Source organism: Cydia strobilella, chromosome 25 (assembly GCF_947568885.1).
Source record: "Cydia strobilella chromosome 25, ilCydStro3.1, whole genome shotgun sequence".
NCBI lineage: Eukaryota > Metazoa > Arthropoda > Insecta > Lepidoptera > Tortricidae > Cydia > Cydia strobilella.
In genome coordinates, this window is record NC_086065.1 from 2,927,899 (window position 1) to 2,949,189 (window position 21,291).

At 39.2% G+C, this 21,291-nt stretch overlaps 1 protein-coding gene and 1 non-coding gene across 2 annotated transcripts in view; both read left to right on the plus strand.

Annotated features, from left to right (window-relative positions):
- Nucleotides 1-21,291, plus strand: part of LOC134752782 (uncharacterized) — a 157,256-nt gene that overhangs the window by 92,448 nt on the left and 43,517 nt on the right. The window contains exons 7-21 of the mRNA XM_063688483.1: nucleotides 356-499; nucleotides 2,062-2,207; nucleotides 3,719-3,816; nucleotides 4,620-4,704; nucleotides 8,519-8,638; nucleotides 10,267-10,375; nucleotides 11,184-11,279; nucleotides 11,812-11,937; nucleotides 13,228-13,311; nucleotides 13,833-13,937; nucleotides 16,284-16,438; nucleotides 18,706-18,841; nucleotides 19,195-19,319; nucleotides 20,099-20,238; nucleotides 20,949-21,090. Of these exons, the coding sequence (XP_063544553.1) occupies nucleotides 356-499; nucleotides 2,062-2,207; nucleotides 3,719-3,816; nucleotides 4,620-4,704; nucleotides 8,519-8,638; nucleotides 10,267-10,375; nucleotides 11,184-11,279; nucleotides 11,812-11,937; nucleotides 13,228-13,311; nucleotides 13,833-13,937; nucleotides 16,284-16,438; nucleotides 18,706-18,841; nucleotides 19,195-19,319; nucleotides 20,099-20,238; nucleotides 20,949-21,090 (1,811 nt within the window). The remainder of the gene's footprint in view (nucleotides 1-355; nucleotides 500-2,061; nucleotides 2,208-3,718; nucleotides 3,817-4,619; nucleotides 4,705-8,518; nucleotides 8,639-10,266; nucleotides 10,376-11,183; nucleotides 11,280-11,811; nucleotides 11,938-13,227; nucleotides 13,312-13,832; nucleotides 13,938-16,283; nucleotides 16,439-18,705; nucleotides 18,842-19,194; nucleotides 19,320-20,098; nucleotides 20,239-20,948; nucleotides 21,091-21,291) is intronic.
- Nucleotides 18,213-18,282, plus strand: Trnaa-agc (transfer RNA alanine (anticodon AGC)). The gene has a single exon. It is a non-coding gene; the product is annotated as a tRNA-Ala (tRNA).

Genomic DNA, 21,291 nt, shown 5'->3' on the forward strand with positions numbered 1-21,291 from the left:
ATCTTTAATTACTTACAACACTTACACTGTTTCTATTTCACAATTATTATCATATGCCATACGATTAAATAAATAAAGAGGGCCTTCACAAGCTCGCGTCATGCCATCCTAGAGTTAGACCAAGCAAAGTTGGCAGCGATTTCGATAGCCCAGCCAGCACAAGTGTTATCTTAAACGTGAAACTTTTATGAAATTGTGATAATATTTAAATAACACTTGCACAGTCTCGGCTATCAAAAATAGCTGCTAACTTAGCTTGGTCTAACTCTATCTTCCTCGATACGATACCCTTCTGGCCTTGCTGGCTTCAACATGTGGATGTCAAACATCCTAATTATATTTTTTTTATTTTCAGGATCATCATACGGCTTCCCAAAGACTTCTTCCCCCTCGACGATGCACTCGCATTCCCAAGCGATGTCCAGCTTAGCTTCTCTAAACAGCATGGCGTCCGCCCCGCACCAAGCTAAGCCGAGCAAGCATCAGCCAAGTCAGCCTCGTAAGTAGATTATTATAGGAGCATCATGCAGCTTCCCAAAGACATCCACCTCGATGATGCACTCGCATTCCCAAGCGATGTCCAGCTTGGCTTCTCTAAACAGCTTGGCGTCCGCCCCGCCCGCACCAAGCCAAGCCGAGCAAGCATCAGCCAAGCCATCCCCGTATGTAGTATAGGAGCATGCAGGATGTCCAGCTTAGCTTCTCTAAACAGCTTGGCGTCCGTCCCGCACGAAGCTAAGCCGAGCAAGCATCAGCCAAGCCAACCGCGTAAGTAACCCTTTCTTTTTAAGACATATGCTATGACATCCTAAACGAATTGCTGCTTCATACAATTCAGGTAGGACGCCAATAAACTGAAAAACTTCACGTATTTTTGATAATATGACTAACAAGTATCAACAAAAATGGGCCCAATTTCGACATTTTATAAATACACTTTTCGGGGAAAAAAAAAATTCTATTTCATTTGTAAAAAGCGTCTTAGGTCGTCCTACAGTAAACCGATAACGATTATACCTAACGATTATATTATTATTATTATTATTTATACTACGTCGGTGGCAAACAAGCATACGGCCCGCCTGATGTTAAGCAGTCTCCGTAGTCTATGTACGCCTGCAACTCCAGAGGAGTTACATGCGCGTTGCCGACTCTAACACTCCTCTCCCTCGAGCTCTGGCAACCTTACTCACCGGCAGGAACACAACACTATTAGTAGGGTCTAGTGTTATTTGGCTGCGGTATTATAAACACATTGCGAGCAGGCATAGCATAGTGACCCGCCCGAGTAGTTCAACCATCAATTTACACAAAACCTTAACAAGATGTAGATGTAGTGTAGGGACGCCCGGCCGGAGGCAGGTGGGCTGTCGATCACGTGTCGCGTTCATTCAGCCCAGTTCCCTGAAGTTGGAGCTGCAGGTTACTGTCCCGGCGGCATTCCCACACTATTCTCCTCAAATCTTCTTGTTTTCCTGCAGAACAGAAGGACATCTCTAAGTTCGACATCCTTTAGTTCATTCTCTTTCAGCGTGTCTCTACCGAATATATTATATCGCGATATATTATATAAACCTTAACAAACTATATAGCTGAACCTTCCTCAAGAATCAGTCTATTCAAAAGTGAAAACCGCATGAAAATCCGTTCAACCGTTTTTGAGTTTATCGCGAACATACAGACAGACAGACCGACGCAGCAGGGGACTTTGTTTTATAATATGTATTGATGTCTAGTAATGTGTTTTTGAATAAATTTTAGTCTAAGATACGTGATTCTTTAGTGAAAGTTGATTAGGTTTTTTAGACCCTCCGGGTTTAATTAAAGTCTCACTAGACTTATATTGACCGGGATATAGACCGTGATTACCTTTTGTATTATTTGTGTATAAGTCTAGTGAAACTAACCGTGAATCATTCAAAACTTTAATTAAAGTCTTCTTTTTAGCATACTAAAAAAAACTTAATATATTTAAAAATATTAAATGTCTATGTCTATGTCTACTTTTTACCGTCTCGATATCCCAGTCGTTTTCAGAACATTCTTCCTTCGTTGTTACAGGCAAATCCTCCTCAACCTCATCGTCCACAACCTCCTCAAAAGGCAAGGAGCGGGAATTAGCGCTCCTCCGCGGCGACTTGATGCTAGCGCAGGCCGCCGCTCACGGCGCATACCACGCCGCCGTCGCCGCCGCCGCCAAGGGCAAGGTAATAACAATAAAATTAATAAGCTCGTAACAAAAATAGTATTTTATACAATCGTGATATAATAGAGAGCTTTTCAGTCGAGTACCGTGTTTAAGCAACGAAGCTTGCTGAGTTGCTTAGGTTAAGGTACGAGATTGAAAAGCTTGATTATATCACTATTGTATACAATACTTTTTCTACGAGACAAAAAAATAATACTTTCAACTACTTAGGTAAACAAACCAAAAGTATACAGCTAAGATACGCGAGCTGCCGCAGCCCGCGATACCTTCATACTCGTGCGCGCCCCGGCCCCCGGACCCGGTGCCCCCGGCGGGTTGGTCAACGACACCTCCTCGTAACTCATGAGGCCCTGGTACCTGCTCCGCGCTAAATTCAATTTTAAGACAGTTTTTTTCTCGATTTTGGCCACCGTAGTCTATGGAGACTAACAAGCAACGCTAAGCGGTTTTCGTAGGATATGGATGTTGCTATACGAAGGGTGTCACATGCGCGTTTATGACTTATGAAGCAATTGTTGGCCAACTAATCACAAAGCAGATGCGACGCAGCAGCGTGTTTAAGTAGGCTAATTTGCATTGAATCGAGTCTCCTTAAACAAGAAATATTTTACTGAAATGTATGAAGTTCTATTTTCAAAATTTTTATACTTGACTAAACCGTATCGATAAAATTCTTATTATGGAATGTTTCTTATGCTTAAGTCGGAAGTGCCATAGACTATCCAACGTTGAAAAGAGTAAGGTTGTAGTGTTGCATATGAAGTCGTAATACACAGATTATACTCGACGAGTAGAAAAACTTTTTTGTTAATTTCAACAGGCAACTAGTAGGGGGCGCCACTACCATAATCTGAGGTCTACCGCGAAACAAGAAACATAACATCTCTATCACTCTTGCATGTTCGAGCGATAAAGAGTCAGGTAGTGAAATTTCGGATTCGCGTATTATTTTATTATCGTTAGACCAGTGCCCGATATCATAAAACTTAAAATTGACAAGATTTTAGATTTAACAAGTTTGTGTAGCAGAAAACATAATAAGCGACAAATTTGTATGATTTATTTACGCGTGCTGCCGCTGCCCCTCGCGCTGCCGGCAACAATTCCCTAAATACAGCTGAAGCAGAATCGAGCTCGAGTGTGTGTTTACATACTGCCCTACCACTCATTTCTCTGTTGGGTTACGGCAATGGCAGACGTGTTTCTCCTCCAGGCGCTCGGCGAGTACTGAGCGACGGAGCAGAATGTGAACACGCACTACCGCTCGCGCTGCCGGTCCTTTGACTTCCGCACAAAAAACCGCCATTATGACGTTACGTTATGTTCGTGGTCACAGGCAGGCTGGCCAAAAAAAATGAATGAAATGAATAGAAATGAATTCCTCGCCAGTCTGCCTGTGACCACGAACGTAACGTCACGTTCGAAACGTCAGGCTACAAATAAACGTCAGTTTGTACGCGATTAAGTCCAGTGTCTATAAAATTATAAATGCGAATATTTTGGTTACAGAACATGTCCTCACTGTACCCGTTCGGTATGCCGGGCTCCGACAAGGACCGGCATGGGGGCATCGACTCCCTCACCGGCCTGCCTCACACTATTCTTAGGTAAGCGAACAAAATTAGAAATTACTAGAATTTATTATAGTCGAGACGTTTGTACAGATATTAAATCACATTTACAATCGGGTCTATCGCGAATTTAAAATCCCGGTCGGTAAATAAAGATAACAAAATAAATTCGCGATATACCCGATTGTAAATGTGTTCAAAACGCGAAAGTTTTAATTGTTACGTTTCTACAGTCTATACATCCATACAAATCTCTGTAGATTTTTGATGGACGTATGTTAGAAGTTCTGTAAGTTTGTATGCAGGGGGGGGTGTGCCTTTTCTCTGCAGCTGACTGCACAGGCAGCATCAGATAAATTGTAGCAACGAAGGGGACGTCCATTAATTGCGTGAGGTATTTTTGAGGATTTTTTCCCTAGTGAGATGTAGTCAGATTTTCCTCGATTCAGAAATCAGAAACATTTCTGGGCTTCTATTTGATGCTGACTGTAGTTATAGTGATTTTATTAAAATTAAAATTGATTATAAGTAAGAATTCATGTTAATGTAATTTTCTCCCGTCAGTGCTGCATTGGAAGGGGGGTAAGTTGTTCTGAATTTTTCCCCGGGTTTTTGGGTTTTTTGTTCGATTTAATAAAAAACTTTAGTAGAGTTTACAAAAATTTATATAAAATATTTATAACCTTATATAAGATTGAAATGTACCCTACCGATGTTTTGACCCCATATAGGTATATATTTTAAAAAAATAGTCTAGAAATTGTGACCATTTTTATTTGAACCAGTTACTAAAATATTACATCACCTGTATTAACTATACTCTGTTTTTTTATTTCTAGTGATCCGTCATCGGTGTTAGGCGGGGTAAGACTTCCGCCCGATACAGAAATTATCAAATACACCTCCTCGCTAACAGGGCCTAAGGTAAACCCCATGTTACAAACAAGCACATGTACCGATAGTTACTAGAGCGCAGACTTTTTCACTCACCACTAGGAGCTTCTGATTTTAAAGTTTGTTAAGGTATTGATTTCGTATTACGATCTTGACGCTAACACAGAATAAATAATAGTACTAGGTATAAATTCACTCTAGACTTATATTGACCGGGATATAGACCGTAATTACCTTTTGTGTTAGTATTAGTATTAGTTTTTAGTATTTGTAAGTCTAGTGAAACTAACCGTGAATCATTTAAAACTCTAATAGATTCACTCTCTAACAAAACACGCCTATTACGTTACGACAGATATTACCGCTAGGTGGCGTAAGCGCGAGCAGGCATCTGTTCCGTAGCGGTGCGCGGCGACTACTATGGCTAGACACCAAAATTGGTGTGGGCCGCATGTACTTGTAGCGACGCGACGAAATCGCGGAGTGAGCCACGCCTGACGCTAATCAGAGTGCAAGCAGTCGTGGTCGTGACGTATCAATATCGAAACTAACAGATTTTAAAATCAGAATACCTACTGCTCTAAGGCGGTTGTCACACTGGCGTCGGGTGCGATGCTACTGTGATAACGACCTAGGATTTGCTGCTCGGATACATTTTGTATGAATCTGAGAGTTTCATACAAACTTTATCCGGATTGCGAAGCATCTCTCACAGTTAGTTGTTGCCAGAATAGATAAAAAAGTAGTCTCACCTTTAGTTAATACAATGTAATTGATAAACAAGCGTATGGCCCGCCTGATAGTTACCGATCGTAAACACTCATTTTTTTAAGTACCTGAAATCCATTTTATCAATCAACTACTAACTTTCACTAAGTATTTTCCATCAGAAAACTACCTTATCACTGTACTCTTAGACTATTTTTAAATGTAGACCTTCATATTATTATTAAATAGTTCTAGCAGCAATGAAGCACGATAACTTCATGTAATCATTATAATATTTATAATGCAAAATAACATGACAAACACGTTAAGAAATACAATACAAATACTTTTAATCGCACACCTCATTACAGAAAACAATACAAATAATACAGAAAAGAAGGGGTTAAACAACAGGCGGTCTTATCGCTAAAAAGCGAAAAAGATAATCCATAGACAATTACTTTGAGTATCTTCCCTAAAGCGCTCTGTAGTGAACCATTGGTAGTTTTCAACCCTCGCGTATACTTTAAGGGGCCCACTGACTATCAGTCCGCCGGACGATATCGGCCTGTCAGTTGTTCGGAACTGTCAAATTTTTGTTCTAACTGACAGGCCGATATCGTCCGGCGGACTGATAGTCAGTGGGCCCCTTTAGATTTATTTGTAGAAATAACAATTCTTATACAATCAATACCCGAATTCTTTGTTTTTAGGGTTCCGTACCCAAAGGGTAAAAACGGGACCCTATTACTAAGACTCCGCTGTCCGTCTGTCCGTCCGTCTATCCGTCTGTCTGTCTGTCTGTCACCAGGCTGTATCTCATGAACCGTGATAGCTAGACAGTTGAAATTTTCACAGATGATGCATTTCTGTTGCCGCTATAACAACAAATACTAAAAACAGAATAATATAAATAAATAAATGTTCCCATACAAAATACGTGATTTTTTTTGCTGTTTTTTTCCGTAATGGTACGGAACCCTTCGTGCGCGAGTCCGACTCGCACTTGGCCGGTTTTTAATCAATAATAATTATAAGTTGTGGTTACCTATAATTAGACAAGCATCACTCATGATTATCATACAGATTATTTGTTGGTAATCCTAAATAAAGAAAGAAAGAAAAAAAAAAAACATTAGGCAAAATTTGGTGAGTGAACAAGTCTGTTATAATTGGCTAAAGAAACCTAGGCTGAGAAGCCTAACCTAAGCTAGGAAGGTCACTATTTGATAATTCCTTTTGAACATTTTTCAAATTGTTTTGAAAATCGCTTGTGCTTGAATTTCGTCGCTATGTTGTGTCATTTTGTTTTTTAATTGGTGGTTGTGGGCGATTGTTTTATTTTTTTCCTTTATCCTCGTAAAGCCCAATGTTCATTATAATGTACATTCCCTTTCAATTTGATTTTAACCTTTCTTGAAGGGAACAAAGTAAATTTAAAAGTGAAAAAATTACTGCCTTGGGTGAGACTTGAACTCACGGCCTCTGGATCCAGAGGCCGTGAGTTCAAGTCTCACCCAAGGCAGTAATTTTTCCACTTTTAAATTTATTCTAAGCTTAATAGCATCGATCGCAGACGTTTCTGCTTGTTAAAAATTAATTGGGAACAAAGTAGTATTTAAACAAATAAATATTATACTTTCTTAAAAAAAAAAAATTAAGCCGGATTCACATTGTCCGTCGTGCCGTGTTGCGCTGTGTCGTGACGGCAATCGGCTTCATAAATTTAATATGGTAACATTTCTATTGCATCATTGATTTTTTAAACACATCTTTTTATTCAATTAGATTCGAATAGTCCAATGGTATAGTGGGCCTTACGATGATTTTAAATATTGGATATTTGTGCGTGTATTGGTATAATTCTGGAAAATGTATGCTGTGAATGTGATGAATTTACAGTCTGTTTTCGGATGCATCTCTGTTGAATTCGCTTGTTATAAAAAAAAATAAGATTCCTTTGAAATTATTGGTACAGATGTAGTTAATTTTCACGAAAATCGGTTAAATGCTTTTTCAGCCAGTCTCAGTACAAAAAGTACTGATGTTGACTGAAGTAGCATGACAAATACGATTACAACCCGATTCACATTTGTCTGTGTCGTGTTGTGTTGTGTCGTGACGCATATCGGTTTCATACATTTAATATGATTGCGTTCACATTGATGCACGATGCGTCAGACAAAATATATAATATAAAATATTAAATGTATGAAACCGATATGCGTCACGACACAACACAACACGACACGACAGACAAATGTGAACCGGGCTTAATACGAACGTTTTCGAGAAAATACTATGGCAAAGGATTGTTCACTACATCTGTGAATAATTATTTGAATAGGTATTTATGTAAACTTGGTTCAATTTGTATAAAAGAAAACCAGGTGTTTTTCAGTGCTTTTTTGGCTTTTGGGTTTTTTTTTTGCAATAGACTATTTACTGTTTACACTTTTAAAAAGGCTATGTGGTTGTAAGAATTCTAGTTCCCCCAAAATTCAACATTTAGACGGATCAATTACGGCTCTTTTAAGATTCCAGAAATGTTTAAAGGGGCCCACTGACTATCAGTCCGCCGGATGATATCAGCCTGTCAGTTGGAACAAAAATTTGACAGTTCCGAACAACTGACAGGCCGATATCGTCCGGCGGACTGATAGTCAGTGGGCCCCTTTAAGAAGTTTTCGAATCCTGCTTTAATTCTTGACTACTCATCTGCATAGAAAGTTTCCGTGGGGTCAGCTAAAAAATATACCTGCAGCTGACTGTACGTAGTTAAATTTTTTTATACCACGTCGGTGGCAATCAAGCATACGGCCCGCCTGATGGTAAGCAGTTACCGTAGCCTATGGACGCCTGCAACACCAGAGATATTACATGCGCGTTGCCGACCCTATTATTGCATGATATTGATTATGTTGTTTTTTTCTTGTACATAACCAGAAAATTATCCGGAATTTGTGTTTTTCTGAAATTTTCCTTTAAAAAACTCTTTGCCACTTCGTAATTTTATCACAGTGATAAATAAATGTCACAGTGACAAGGCACGAAGTGGCATAATAAGGAAATGGGCTGTGCTTATTTGTAGTACTAGTGTATGTTTGTATGTTTTGTAATAATGATTGTGCTATAGGCGCCGCCAGGGACGACAAATCGTGGACGCAAGAAGACGATATCCCTGGATCCGCCTCAAGTGTCCGTCCATCCGTCCACGGAGCGAGGAGCACCGCTCCCTAGCAAACGACAGAAAGTGGTAAGAGATGTTTTTTTTTCTATTATATTTTTTCATTCATTCGGCCGTTTGGCGTTGAAACCTGGGAGCCATGGGAGCCGAGTGCGGCTATACAGGATGGCTAAAAAATAAGTGCATTCCCTAGACTTATATTGACCGGGATATAGACCGTGATTACCTTTTGTATTATTTGTGAGCTCCCGATATTTCGACGCAGTTACATGCATCATGTTCACGGGTGACTGAAGATAGCGGGTGGGTGTCAAAGTTGTGTAGACAGCGCTCTGTCTACCCTCATTCTTGCGCGTCGGCTGCGTTCACTTTCAACGTTACCAACAGTCGCATTCACACTTGTTGGTCCGGTCGCGTTCACACTCGTTGGTCTGTCCAAACACACTACACTCACGGTGTCACTACGCGTGTTTGATTCGGATATCACTGGTTTTTTACACAAACAAATCACAGGATTCCACACATTTGACAGTTTAAACCCATCTTCAAGATTAAAATTTTTGTATTTGTGAATTTCAACGGCTTCTCTTACCAATCTTGGTATATAGTGGCGTTCTGTCGAAATGACCTTGGGACTATGCAACTCGATCCAGTGATTTGTACCCGACTCAAGGAGATGCTGAGCAATAGCTGACTTGCGAACGTCATTGTTCTTGACCGCAGCAATGTGTTCTTTAATTCTGCAGGCGTTTGGTCTGCCCAATGTACGAACTACCGCAGCTGCACTCAACTTTGTATACACCAGGTTTTTCCAGGGGTTTATCGGGAGCTCACAAATAATACAAAAGGTAATCACGGTCTATATCCCGGTCAATATAAGTCTAGTGAAACTAACCGTGAATCATTCAAAACTCTAAGTGCATTCCCGTTGCCAGGGAGGTTTTGGGATTATATTGAGCAACTTTGACTATGAAACCAACGCACGCTACGAAATCGCGAAAAAAAATATTACCCTCCCATAGAAAATGGACCAGCCAAAATGTATGAAACAGCCGATTTTTTTTCGCGATTTTAAAACAAACGAAATAGAGCAAAAACAAATTTAGTTGGAAAAAAACTTAAATTCGCCGTATTTTTTTTTAACTATGGTATCTGAAGTTACGACTGTTTTATTTATTTATGTTGTCAAACAGTCGGGACAAACTGGAGACATGTAGCTGCAAATAGGGATAGATGGAAGTCCTTGGAGGAGGCCTTCACCCGATGAGGGGTTCTTGTCCGCAAACTAAATTTTTGTTATAAGATTACAATATCAAATTACTTAATAATACATGTGAAAAATTGACTTATTTAAATTGACATACTAAAAATACATAAAATTATATTTATAAATGCTTTACTGTAACGAAACTGACTTATTTAATGTAATTAACTTGGACTCGAAATAAAAGGCTTTTTTTTTTATTTTTTTTATTTATCTGAAGTTACATAAACTAATTTCAGACAGATATACCTTATCCTAATGTAAGTACTAAGTTTCAGAGCAATCTAGCTAGGCGTTTTAAAATGAGAGCGGAACTACTTTTTTATGGAGAATTAAGCTTGCCGGGGACTCTTAATGAGTTGTAAGGGGGTACACCCATGTTTACATGTTTATTCTTTAGTTTTTTCAACAACAAAATTATATCATTTAACAGGACGATTACGGCAACTCCCGATCATCAGTCGAAGTGATCCGGTTGCCGAACAAACCGGACCGTTCCGGACACCGGACGGACAGTCCGGCCAACCTCGCTGACTATGCGGGTAATTATTATTTTTAAAGAAAATTCGGCAGTTTTATCGCCCGTGGGTCTTCAGTCGAAGTGATCCGGTTGCCGAACAAACCGGACCGTGCCGGACACCGGACGGATAGTCCGGCCAACCTTGCTGACTATGCGGGTAAGGCAATTATATCGACCTTAGGTCATCAGTAGTCGATGGGTTTCGTGAAAACTTGCCTCTTTTTTTGTTAACGATTATAATAATACAAAAGAGAATTGATTGTAATAGAGAGGTAAAGGCTAAGAAAAACACGTACCCCTTAGTTTGACATCCAAAACAGATGGCTGTACTGCGCCATATGTTTTGCGGTCACTGAATTGTAAAACGTCAACTTTTGACAATCAGTTACCGTAAAATGTATGGAGCCGTACAGCGCCATCTCGTTTACCTGTCAAATTCAAGCATAAAACTGTCTTAGATTTTATGCATCTTACTCAATCAATGTATCTTTGATAATACTATTATCTGACTAGAGGAGTAACATAAAGGGGCCCACTGACTATCAGTCCGCCGGACGATATCGGCCTGTCAGTTGTTCGGAGCTGTCAAATTTTTGTTCTAACTGACCGATAGTACATATTTCGGTACAAAATTTTTAGATGCCCCCCGCTTTCAAATTTGAATGTTCGTTTGGAGTATTGTGACAGTCCATAGAGTTGTAAATAGTCTGTTCAGGACTGGCAGCAAATATTTATTATGTGCAAAAAAAATGAACAAGAGGCCTCTAGGACTATGACTTTTTAAAAAAGCTGGGACTTAGGAGGTTAAAAACTTATCATTTTTTACTCAGGTATATCCCGTGAGCTGCTACAAACTATTGCGAGTCAGAGCGGCGTCAGTTTAGCGGCCCTGGAGAGACAGCTGGCTGGCTCCACCGCTGCCGCAGGTATCACGAGTATAGAATAGAATAGAATAGAATAGAAGAAATTTATTCAAAAACGCTTAAATTTAACTTAAGTGTTACTTGAGACATACGGAACCAACTTATAATTACGCGTCACTGAAAAGGCCTCCACTCAGCTTAATGTCAAGATACCACCTCAAGGATCTCGACGCTGGTCTTCCGCGGTGACCCTTCCGAGAGAGCGCAACTACACGCTAAAGTACAAAATTTATATAAAATGTAAATTGAATAAGCTTATTTTATCCTATTATAAGCTACAATAACAATACAATAATTTATTATTTTAATGCGGATCCGCTCGCCGCTCCGGTGTGCGAACGAGACAGTCTTATGCGCGTATGTAGGTATCTCCCGCTCGGACAACGGAGCGTAGTGCACATTCGCATGTAATGAAGATGTATTTAATGAAACAGCTCAGTCACGTAATTTAATTAAATAATGATACCGAGAGTTCGTTAGATATTAGATGCAAATAAGTGAAAACATTACGACTGAAATAATGAATTTTTTTCAGATTCCGGTCTTAATCTAAGCACAAAGTCGAATAACACGAGTACGGAGGATTCTCCGCTGGATCTCGGACTAAAGACTGGCGGAGATGAAGATACTCCGCTAAACCTCTCCCTCAAACCCACACCTCGTAAGTATACTCGTCTTTGTAAGGCCCTCAGCACACGGCGTCGCAACGCAAGAGAAGCGTAAGCGTATCGTAATACGCGCGTAGACCGAGAGCGCTACGAGCACGTACATGGTCAAACAAGTCCGCACACGAATCGTTGTTGCAGCGAATCGAATCGTATGAGTTTTTTTTTTATGAAGCATTTTTTAATTAAAGGAAAAATGGAAAAATTTACATCTTCGGCAGGACTCGAACCTGAACACGGAGGCCTCCGTGGCTCAGTTGGCAGAAGTGATTGGACCGGTGTTCCAATGGTCGCAGTTTCGAGTCCTGCCGGAGGTGTAAATTTTTCCATTTTTCCTTTAATTTAAAAATTTGAATCGTATGAGATTACGCTTCGTGTGCGGACTTGTTTGACCATATACAAATACCATCAGCTGTAAAAGTGCATGGCGAATTTATTAATGAATTCAATCATAATTTCTCCATGCAATTTAGCAGCTCACTGTGCTTGTAGCGTTCTCGTTCTACGCGCGTATTACGATACGCTTACGCTTCACTTACGTTACGGCGTCGTATGCTGAGGGCCTAACTGTAAACATTGTGATACGTGTCGTAGTCAGTAGAATCATCATCAATGTATAAAGAGGATAGTGGACCGGCTGCTTCTTCATACAAACCTTTCCCTATATGGATATTGACTTAATCATAGAGTAACTTATACTAGAGCGGTACTGTCATAGTAAATTTTGTAACCACAGTAAATTCACTGCCATCTGTCGACACACTTTAAAACTAAAAATGAAGATTTATAAAAATACGATAGAATGTATTTAAATATAGATAAATGACTTTTTTTATTTGCATTAACTATTTTTATGATTTTGACCCATGTTCTTTCACTGATATGCGTTAAAATTGTTAAATAACAATCGAAACCGTCAACGCCATCTATACGACTGTAGGCCAAAACTAGTAGCGCCCTCTGAACGAGAATCAAATTTTCTTGATTTTCGAGGCACGTTTTTTCCTTAGACTGTATCCATCTATTACGGAGTTAAATATATCTTTGACTTAATGGAAAATATTTTTACAGTTTGATGTGTAACCAAACATATGCCCCTTTTGTTAAACTATTTTGATTATTTATGGTATTTTCTATAAAATGGCACCTTATTGTCGATAGCGCTTACGCCATTATAAACGATGCTCCGATATAAATACAATGCCGCGCGACGCTGTGCGGCGTAAGCGCCATCGACAATAAGGTCCCTTTTCATAGAGAATGCCCCATTTATGTTTTTATTACAGCGAGCACGCAAGCGTCCGACGCGTTGTCCCGCTTAACGTCGCTCAGCAGTTCGCTCAACGCGTCTTCGAGCAACGATAGGATATGTAAGTTAGCTTACCGATTTTTAAATTATGAGGAATTACTGCCTTAATTTCCTATAATGTAAGAGGCTGAATGATGCTACTATAACTGTCATTCTTGCAAGTGACCTTGTAGCAATCATTGACAAAATCGTCTACGATTATCGGGTTAAAACACCATGTGCGCTTACATTATCGCACTTCAATTTCTTCATAAATGGCTATGTTCCAGAATTTTCTTTCAATTTAGTAGTTTAGTGAAATGTATTTCTACAACATACTAAGCAGTAAGAGAGTAATAATATGTGACGTTTTCATTAAAAAGGTACCACATTGTCACTTACCATAAGGACGAAATTAGATTGTATCTTTATACGAATAACCTGTCAGAGCGTCCTTATGGCAAACGACGACGTACCTTTTGATTGAAAACGACACATATGCAGATTTGCTCTAACTTCCAGTAATCCGAATTTTGTGTCAGCATTAGTACCGGATTAGTGATATTGTACTGTATTCTAATTAATATTAATATTTTACAACAGCACGACGAAAGCCGGGCGCGAAGCCTCGTCGCGTGGTGCCCGAACTCAACTCCCAAGTCGCAGACTCCCCCAGACCCAAGTCCAGTGGTAGTGAAGACAGTGAATGTAAGCTTAATGTAACATTAGCAATAAGGTTTTCTCAATAAATTATTCGAATTTTTAATATACGTATTCGTAATTTATATTATTTTACCTTTTCACTTCACTTTTTATCATATTTCGCCTTTTTGCCCCCTAGATAACTTCTTGTCTGTAATAGGCTATTTGACAATTTTTTGAAAATGGTTTTAATTGATTGTTTATGACTTAATAATTACACTACATTGATATTTCCGTGAAATTTCCTGTATTAAATATTAAAAAACAATGTTAAAGTTTATTTATTATGAACACGCCTTAAACGCTGTTTTTGCAAAGGGGCTAATCACGTGACACGTGTGACGTCACGCGCAAGTAAACTCACTCAATGACCTTAGTTAGTCTTATGGTTTATGTGCATTGAATTCATTATTTCACTGTAAAATGGTATATAAATGGTGTATAGTGCCGCAATGTTCAAGTACGACCATAAAAAATCCAGACAAATCGTTTGTTTTCATTCCAACGAATCCCAAAAAAAGAAAAATGTGTTTAAAACTAGCGCGAAGAGACCCAAAAAGCATTTTAGCGCATACAAATGTTTTTATGTGTGAAGACCACTTCAATGTAAGTAATATTTAACTGTAAATAAATATGGTAATTAAAGCAGCGGATTTTGTTATTTAACGAAACAAGATCTAGGTATTTAATTTATTACTACATAACCTTATAACATAGCTCTTTTAGCATTAGTAGGTAGTTAGTAGCATACTTTTTCTTTCAAACTAAAGTGCAGTATGGAGATACTATTCTCGTCATCGTATTTTATATATATATCGTCGTCGTATTCGTATCATCGAAATCGAAATGTTCGTAAATAAACAATTTCTACGTATACTCACACAGTTGTTTTTACATTTCTAAGTTCCGCAGCATAGTTATCCGGATTATCTTTAAAGAAACGAGCAACCGTGCAACCATTAATGCGGTTATGTCTGGTAGGTTGCCGCTATCAGCTTTCACATATTTCGGCTCCATTTTGAGATTCTTCTTTTTTTTTTTCAATTTATTTATTATTAAAAAAAAGAGGTACAGTAATTGTTGCTACTTATCTGCCAAACTGCATAGCAGTTTGTTGGCAGAAAACTTATTCTACCCTTCACCACTGTAAATTAAGTTATTTTATCGTTATACATAGTTATACGTTTTACGGTAACACGTGCAAAGGTATAGTTGGTCAAACCAAACTGTCAGTAAATGAGATCTTCCCCTCTCTCACTTCCTTTTCTTTTGGGTGCCAGTATGTATGAATATTGTGAATGAATATATACGGATAAATCGGAATATATCAGAAAACTGTGGAACAATAACTAAAATGAACTAAATACAAATAAAACTGCTAAAACACTCAAGACAATCAAGAATGTTTACCTGCGTGTGACGTCATCCGAGCGTTGACCAATCACAGAGCGTTCACGTCCCTGATGAAATTTCAAAAAATATTAAATTTTCTTTCGTTTATTTTCCAAAAAATAAACATAATTTACATTCAAATATAGTGAAATATACTTTATTAGTTTTATCTTTCAGGATGACAGCAATTCGTTATATATTTTTAATGTTGTCAAATACCCTATTTATCTAAGTTTGAGCATAGAGTAACTTATACTAGAGCGGTACTGTCATAGTAAATTTTGTAACCCCAGTAAATTCACTGCCATCTGTCGCCACACTTTAAAACTAAAAATGAAGATTTATAAAAATACGATAAAATGTATTTTTATGATTTTGACCCATGTTCTTTCACTGATATGCGTTAAAATTGTTAAATAAAAAACGAAACCGTCAACGCCATCTATACTACAGTAGGCCAAAGCTAGTAGCGCCCTCTGAACGAGAATCAAATTTTCTTGATTTTCGAGGCACGTTTTTTCCTTAGACTGTATCCATCTATTACGGAGTTATATCTATCTTTGGTTTGAGTGACTATTGTTCTTCAACACACCAGCCGAGCAGCAGCTGACGTTTACGAGACTTATCTACCTTAACGTTACGAGTTATCGCTCCAGAAGGACTCTTAGGGCCACTTGCACCATCCCACTAACCCGGAGTTAAGCGGTTAAACCGTTACCCCAGAATCAGAATATTTTTATTTGTGAAAACAGGTACAATAAAATTGTGGTGTTAAATTATGTACAGGTTTCTCTATGTTTTACCCAAACCAAACCCAGTGACCCAGTGTCAAATTGTACTGGTAACCATGTTAACTACAGGTTTAACCGGTTAACCCCGGGTTAGTGGAATGGTGCAAGTGACGTTTAGTCATATAAATCTGTCGCTTGCGTCTACTACACATCCTATTTATTTCCACAGCTGTCGGCTGGCCGAACCGCGAGGGTCGACCGCGGAACCTCGGCCGTGGTGTCAGCAAACCGAAGAAAAATACAGTGGCTTCATTACTTGCACAGAGCAGGGCGCTCGGCCTCAGGCCCGCGCTGGCTCAGCAGCTACTAGCAGAGACTGATCTGGTAAGGGATCACTTAAATACAAAGCATTTCCTAATCGATAACCTCTCGCCACCACCACCAAGGCCTTATGCTGCTAGAATGAGGTCGGCAAACTTGAGAAGAAGAGCCAACTGAAGTAGAAATCACCAGTTTTGTTATTGATATTGATATTTAGTGAAATAAAATTTTACATTACAGCAAAGAAGGAGAAAGCAAAGAGTCGCAAATGTTGTTTTCAGTGGTATAAGAATTATCAAGTGTAAATTTTATGAGTGACCTAAAGAGCCACATTTGTACCCCCAAAGAGCCGCATGCGGCACGCGCGCTGCGGTTTGTCGACCCCTGTGCTAGATGATTTAATAAATAAGTCATAATAGGGGTACCTACATTTTGACTTATTTCTAGATTAACATCCTGCAAAATAAGAATACACCCTAAAGAATAGGACTGCCGGTTGACATTATTCAAGGACATATTTTCGCACCAAGCTTAAATTTTACACTTAATCTGCAGATGACTATACAAGGTGTTCACGAGGAAACCGAAAGATTGTAACCACGCTTTTCTGAGGCCGAAAGAAGGAAAAAATGTAATAAGTTTAGGTCAAGAAATAAAACTATGAAAACGGATTATATCGCGTATATTGAATTTATAATTCATCCCGACGTTTCGAACTCTTTACAGCGTTCGTGGTCAACGGGTGACTGAGGAAAAATTACAAAATGCAAAAATACCCACATACTAAAATAATGAACAATCATAGACTACAAACTTTAAGGCTGGTTGTACATGCAAAATCGGTTCATAAGGCTAGTTATACACTATAATTATTTTTCAAGTAAAAATATATATTATATACCCGATAAAAAACTATGCCGGCTCCAACCCTACACCACGGACCCGAGAAGATTTAATTCCCTCCTAAATTGTAGGAGGGTATCCCAATATATAAACTCCCAAAGTTTGTTGCCGGTCCCATATTGGGATACCCTCCTACAATTTAGGAGGGAATTAAATCTTCTCGGGTCCGTGGTGTAGGGTTGGAGCCGGCATAGTTTTTTATCGCGTATATAATATATATCTTTACTTGAAAAATAATTATAGTGTATAACTAGCCTTATGAACCGATTTTGCATGTACAACCAGCCTTAAAGTTTGTAGTCTATGATTGTTCATTATTTTAGTATGTGGGTATTTTTGCATTTTGTAATTTTTCCTCAGTCACCCGTTGACCACGAACGCTGTAAAGAGTTCCAAACGTCGGGATGAATTATAAATTCAATATACGCGATATAATCCGTTTTCATAGTTTTATTTCATGAGTAACTATCGCGGTAACCGAAGACAATATTAAGTTTAGGTCAAATTTTTTCGATTTTTTTTAAATGTATTTGTACATAAAAAGTAAATATTATTGGTAAACTTATCACTTAAAACGGACTTTTACTTTTTTTTCCGTAAAACCTAGTTTTTACAAAGTGTTACTTGTCACTTTTTGACATCTATCAATAGGGATACTTAGACTACGTCCCATAGTGACAACATCGCTATCAAAAATGTGCTTTGCACTATGTAACAATAAAAACTTGTTTTTTTTTTATTGGTTTTAATTCTGAAACTAGGCGAATTACAGAAAAGTTTATAGGTTTTAGTCTTTAAATATGATCAGGAATACGCCGTTAAAATTATTCGGTTTCCTCATGTTACACCGTGTATACATAAACTATTTTGTATCGAGCAGAAAAGTCTGAAACGATGCTCATATATGGTGGAAATATTCGTTGTATTGGGTAAGGTCTTGGTAGCTCAGATGGAAGAACACCGGGCTAGCGATCCGGTTGTGGGTTCAAGTCCCACCCAAGACAGTGAATTTTTCCAGTTTTAATTTGATGACTAGACTATGCATTTATTATTCATACTTAATAGGGGATATTACTACAATGTTCTGCTACCAGAGTGCAGTACTAGCTTTTTTAGTAAACCATAGAGTAACTTATACATACTGTACCTTTAACAGGTTTTTGACAAGTTTTCAGAGATAATAAAATATGACATTGATGCATCAAGGCGGTTTGTTTACAGAGGACCTACCGGGAAACGCGAATCCGAAATGTCGCTATCTGCCTCTTTATCGCTCGAATATGCAAGTGACAAAGATGTTAGATAACAAAATTTCGATTTTCTTGTTTCGCGATAGACCCTCAGATTGTGGTAGTGGCGCCCTCTTCGCAGAGTTTCGCGTAATATTCTCTATTGATTGACTAGTTACATTACATTTATTTTTGCAGGAGAAACTAAAAGCTTTACTCGGCGAGGCTGCGAGTACGGACAGCGAATGTCCGTCCGACAGTTGTCCCTCTGATTCTGATACCAGTGAGTCCAGTCGGCTGCACGACTCGTCCTACAGACTGCCGCTTGCTCGGGGTAAGTTATACAATAAGAACAGCAGGAACGACGCAGTTACTAGACAGGCGATCGAGAACGAATTTTCTGCGTTTGACGTCTGTCACTAAGCTATTGGCCCAGTCAAATTAAGGGTCTCGCCTCGGAATGAGAGATAATAAGCTGGAAACTCGTATACACCTTCGTTATGACGTATTAAAGGTTTTCTTAAAAGTCGACGCATATATCGTGTGCGCGTCAGAAGTTATTCAAGGCCAAAAGTCATAAAAATCGGTTTTTCGCGGATATCAAAATTTCTATAGCACCGATGTTATTTACATGTAGGTAAGAAGTGTAGTGTCGCGCAATTTATTAAAATTATTATTTATTTTCAGGCTGGAAACGAATAACTGTGATCAAAGGCCTCTCCCGCAACTGCAATATAAAGGGTGACGTCACTTATACCCCTCCCGAACCACATCAGGCTATGACGATAAAGAGTATGCAAGAATTACAAACAGTAAGTACAGGAATATTTGCATTCTGTCTATAACCGTGCATTTTTCAGCGATAAAAGTTTACTCTGTGGCTTACTTTAGGCATAGTGTACGAAAAAATCAGTCTATAGTTTTGCATTCTGCTGAAAACCTTGAGATTAGCAGCGATGAAACTTTACTCTGTGGCTCTTGGAAGGCATTCTTGTCTGTTGATGTGCTTTTTATGGTCAAAGATCTCTTGCAACTGAAATATAAAGATTGACGTCACTTACCTTCCGAACCACATAAGGATATGAGGATAAAGATGTCAAGAATTACAAACAGTGAGTACAGAAATATTTGTTTTGTACTGTCGAAAATTGTGACCTTCTCCGAGAAAAACGTTACACTTTGTGGAGTTTGTGGACACCAAATTATACAGTAGACGAGCGAGATAAGATACAAGTTACTAACAACAGAAAGCTGTGAGTTTTTCAGCAATAAGAATTTCCAGCTGTTAAAGTTTCGTGTAACCCGGACAAGTGCAAGTCGGGACTCGCCCACCGAGGGTTCCGTACGTTTTAGTATTGTAGTATGAGAACCTAAAAACGAGACCCTATCACTGAGACACTTCTGTCCGTCTGTCACCAGGCTGTATCTCATGAACCGTGATAGCTAGACAACTGAAATTTTTAAAGATGATGTATTTCTGTTGCCGCTATAACAACAAATACTAAAAAGTACGAAACCCTCGGTGGGCGAGTCCGACTCGCACTTGGCAGGTTTTTTATTATATCTATATTTCTTTTTTTTTCTGTTGCAGTTCCTGGATTCGAACCCGCAACCGCCTCTAACAACTGAACACTTCAGCTTCAGCGCGCGCTTAATACTTGGAGAATATATCCAACCGGCGCCGGAGTTGCCCGAGCCGCTGCTTTTCAGCGAGCCCGAAATTAATAAGAGGTAAATATAGTTGGTCAAGCAAATCTTGTCAGTAGAAAAAGGCGCTAAATTTTAAAAAAATTAGGCGCGAAGGGTTATCGTCCCATAGAAAATTTGAATTTCTCGCCTTTTTCTACTGACAAGATTTGCTTGACCAACTATAGTAATTAAATCGGTATCTGCTCTAAAATTAAATAAGTTACCTTTTTACTAGCGAAGAGTAGATGGTAGTTGGTAGGAACATAGGAACTTATTGACGGGTACCAAAGCGCTAAAAACTCTTTTTTTTATTAATTTTTTATGTGATAGTCAGCAAACGTGCAGACGAGCCGCCTTATCGGAAGCGGTCATCGTCGCCCATGGACATAAGCATCACAGGAGCCACTTAAGCATTGCCTACCCTTGAGAACCCTAAATACCCGCTTCTTGAAGAGTCTCCATGTCGTAGCGCAAAGGAAATACCTCAGGAGGCAACTCATTCCATATTCTGCACGTTCTGGGAAGAAACGAGCTAGATGCCCGCTTATCTTTGGTGTGCCATGTATCTAAGAAGTGAGGATGAGCTTTGCTCCTTGGCGGGAGGTGCGGTGATAGAAACGAGACGATGGCTAATATTTATTTATTTATCTGAAATTCCAACAGAGAATTCTGACAAAAAGGTCCTTATTGCACATGAAGCACAAGGACCCTTCTCTGATGGAAAGCCACATTTACCTTTTTTTTTTGTTTAGATTGGAGGAAGCAAGGGCGCTAGCAGCCCTGACGGGCCCTCGCCCAACCCCGCCACCCGTCGACCGCAGGATAGAGCTGGCGCGGCGGCAACAAGCGGCGCGCGACGCCCGCAGAGATGCCAACTCGCGCTCCCGCGATCAGGTAACTATTGTAGACTTTATGCCTTTATGATAAGGTTCATGATTGACTGTGTCGTGACACCACCGCCTGTCGACCGCAGAATAGAACTGGCGCGGCGGCAACAAGCGGCGCGCGATCAGGTAACTATTGTAGACTTTATGCCTTTATGATAAGGTTCATGATTGACTGTGTCGTGACACCACCACCTGTCGACCGTAGAAT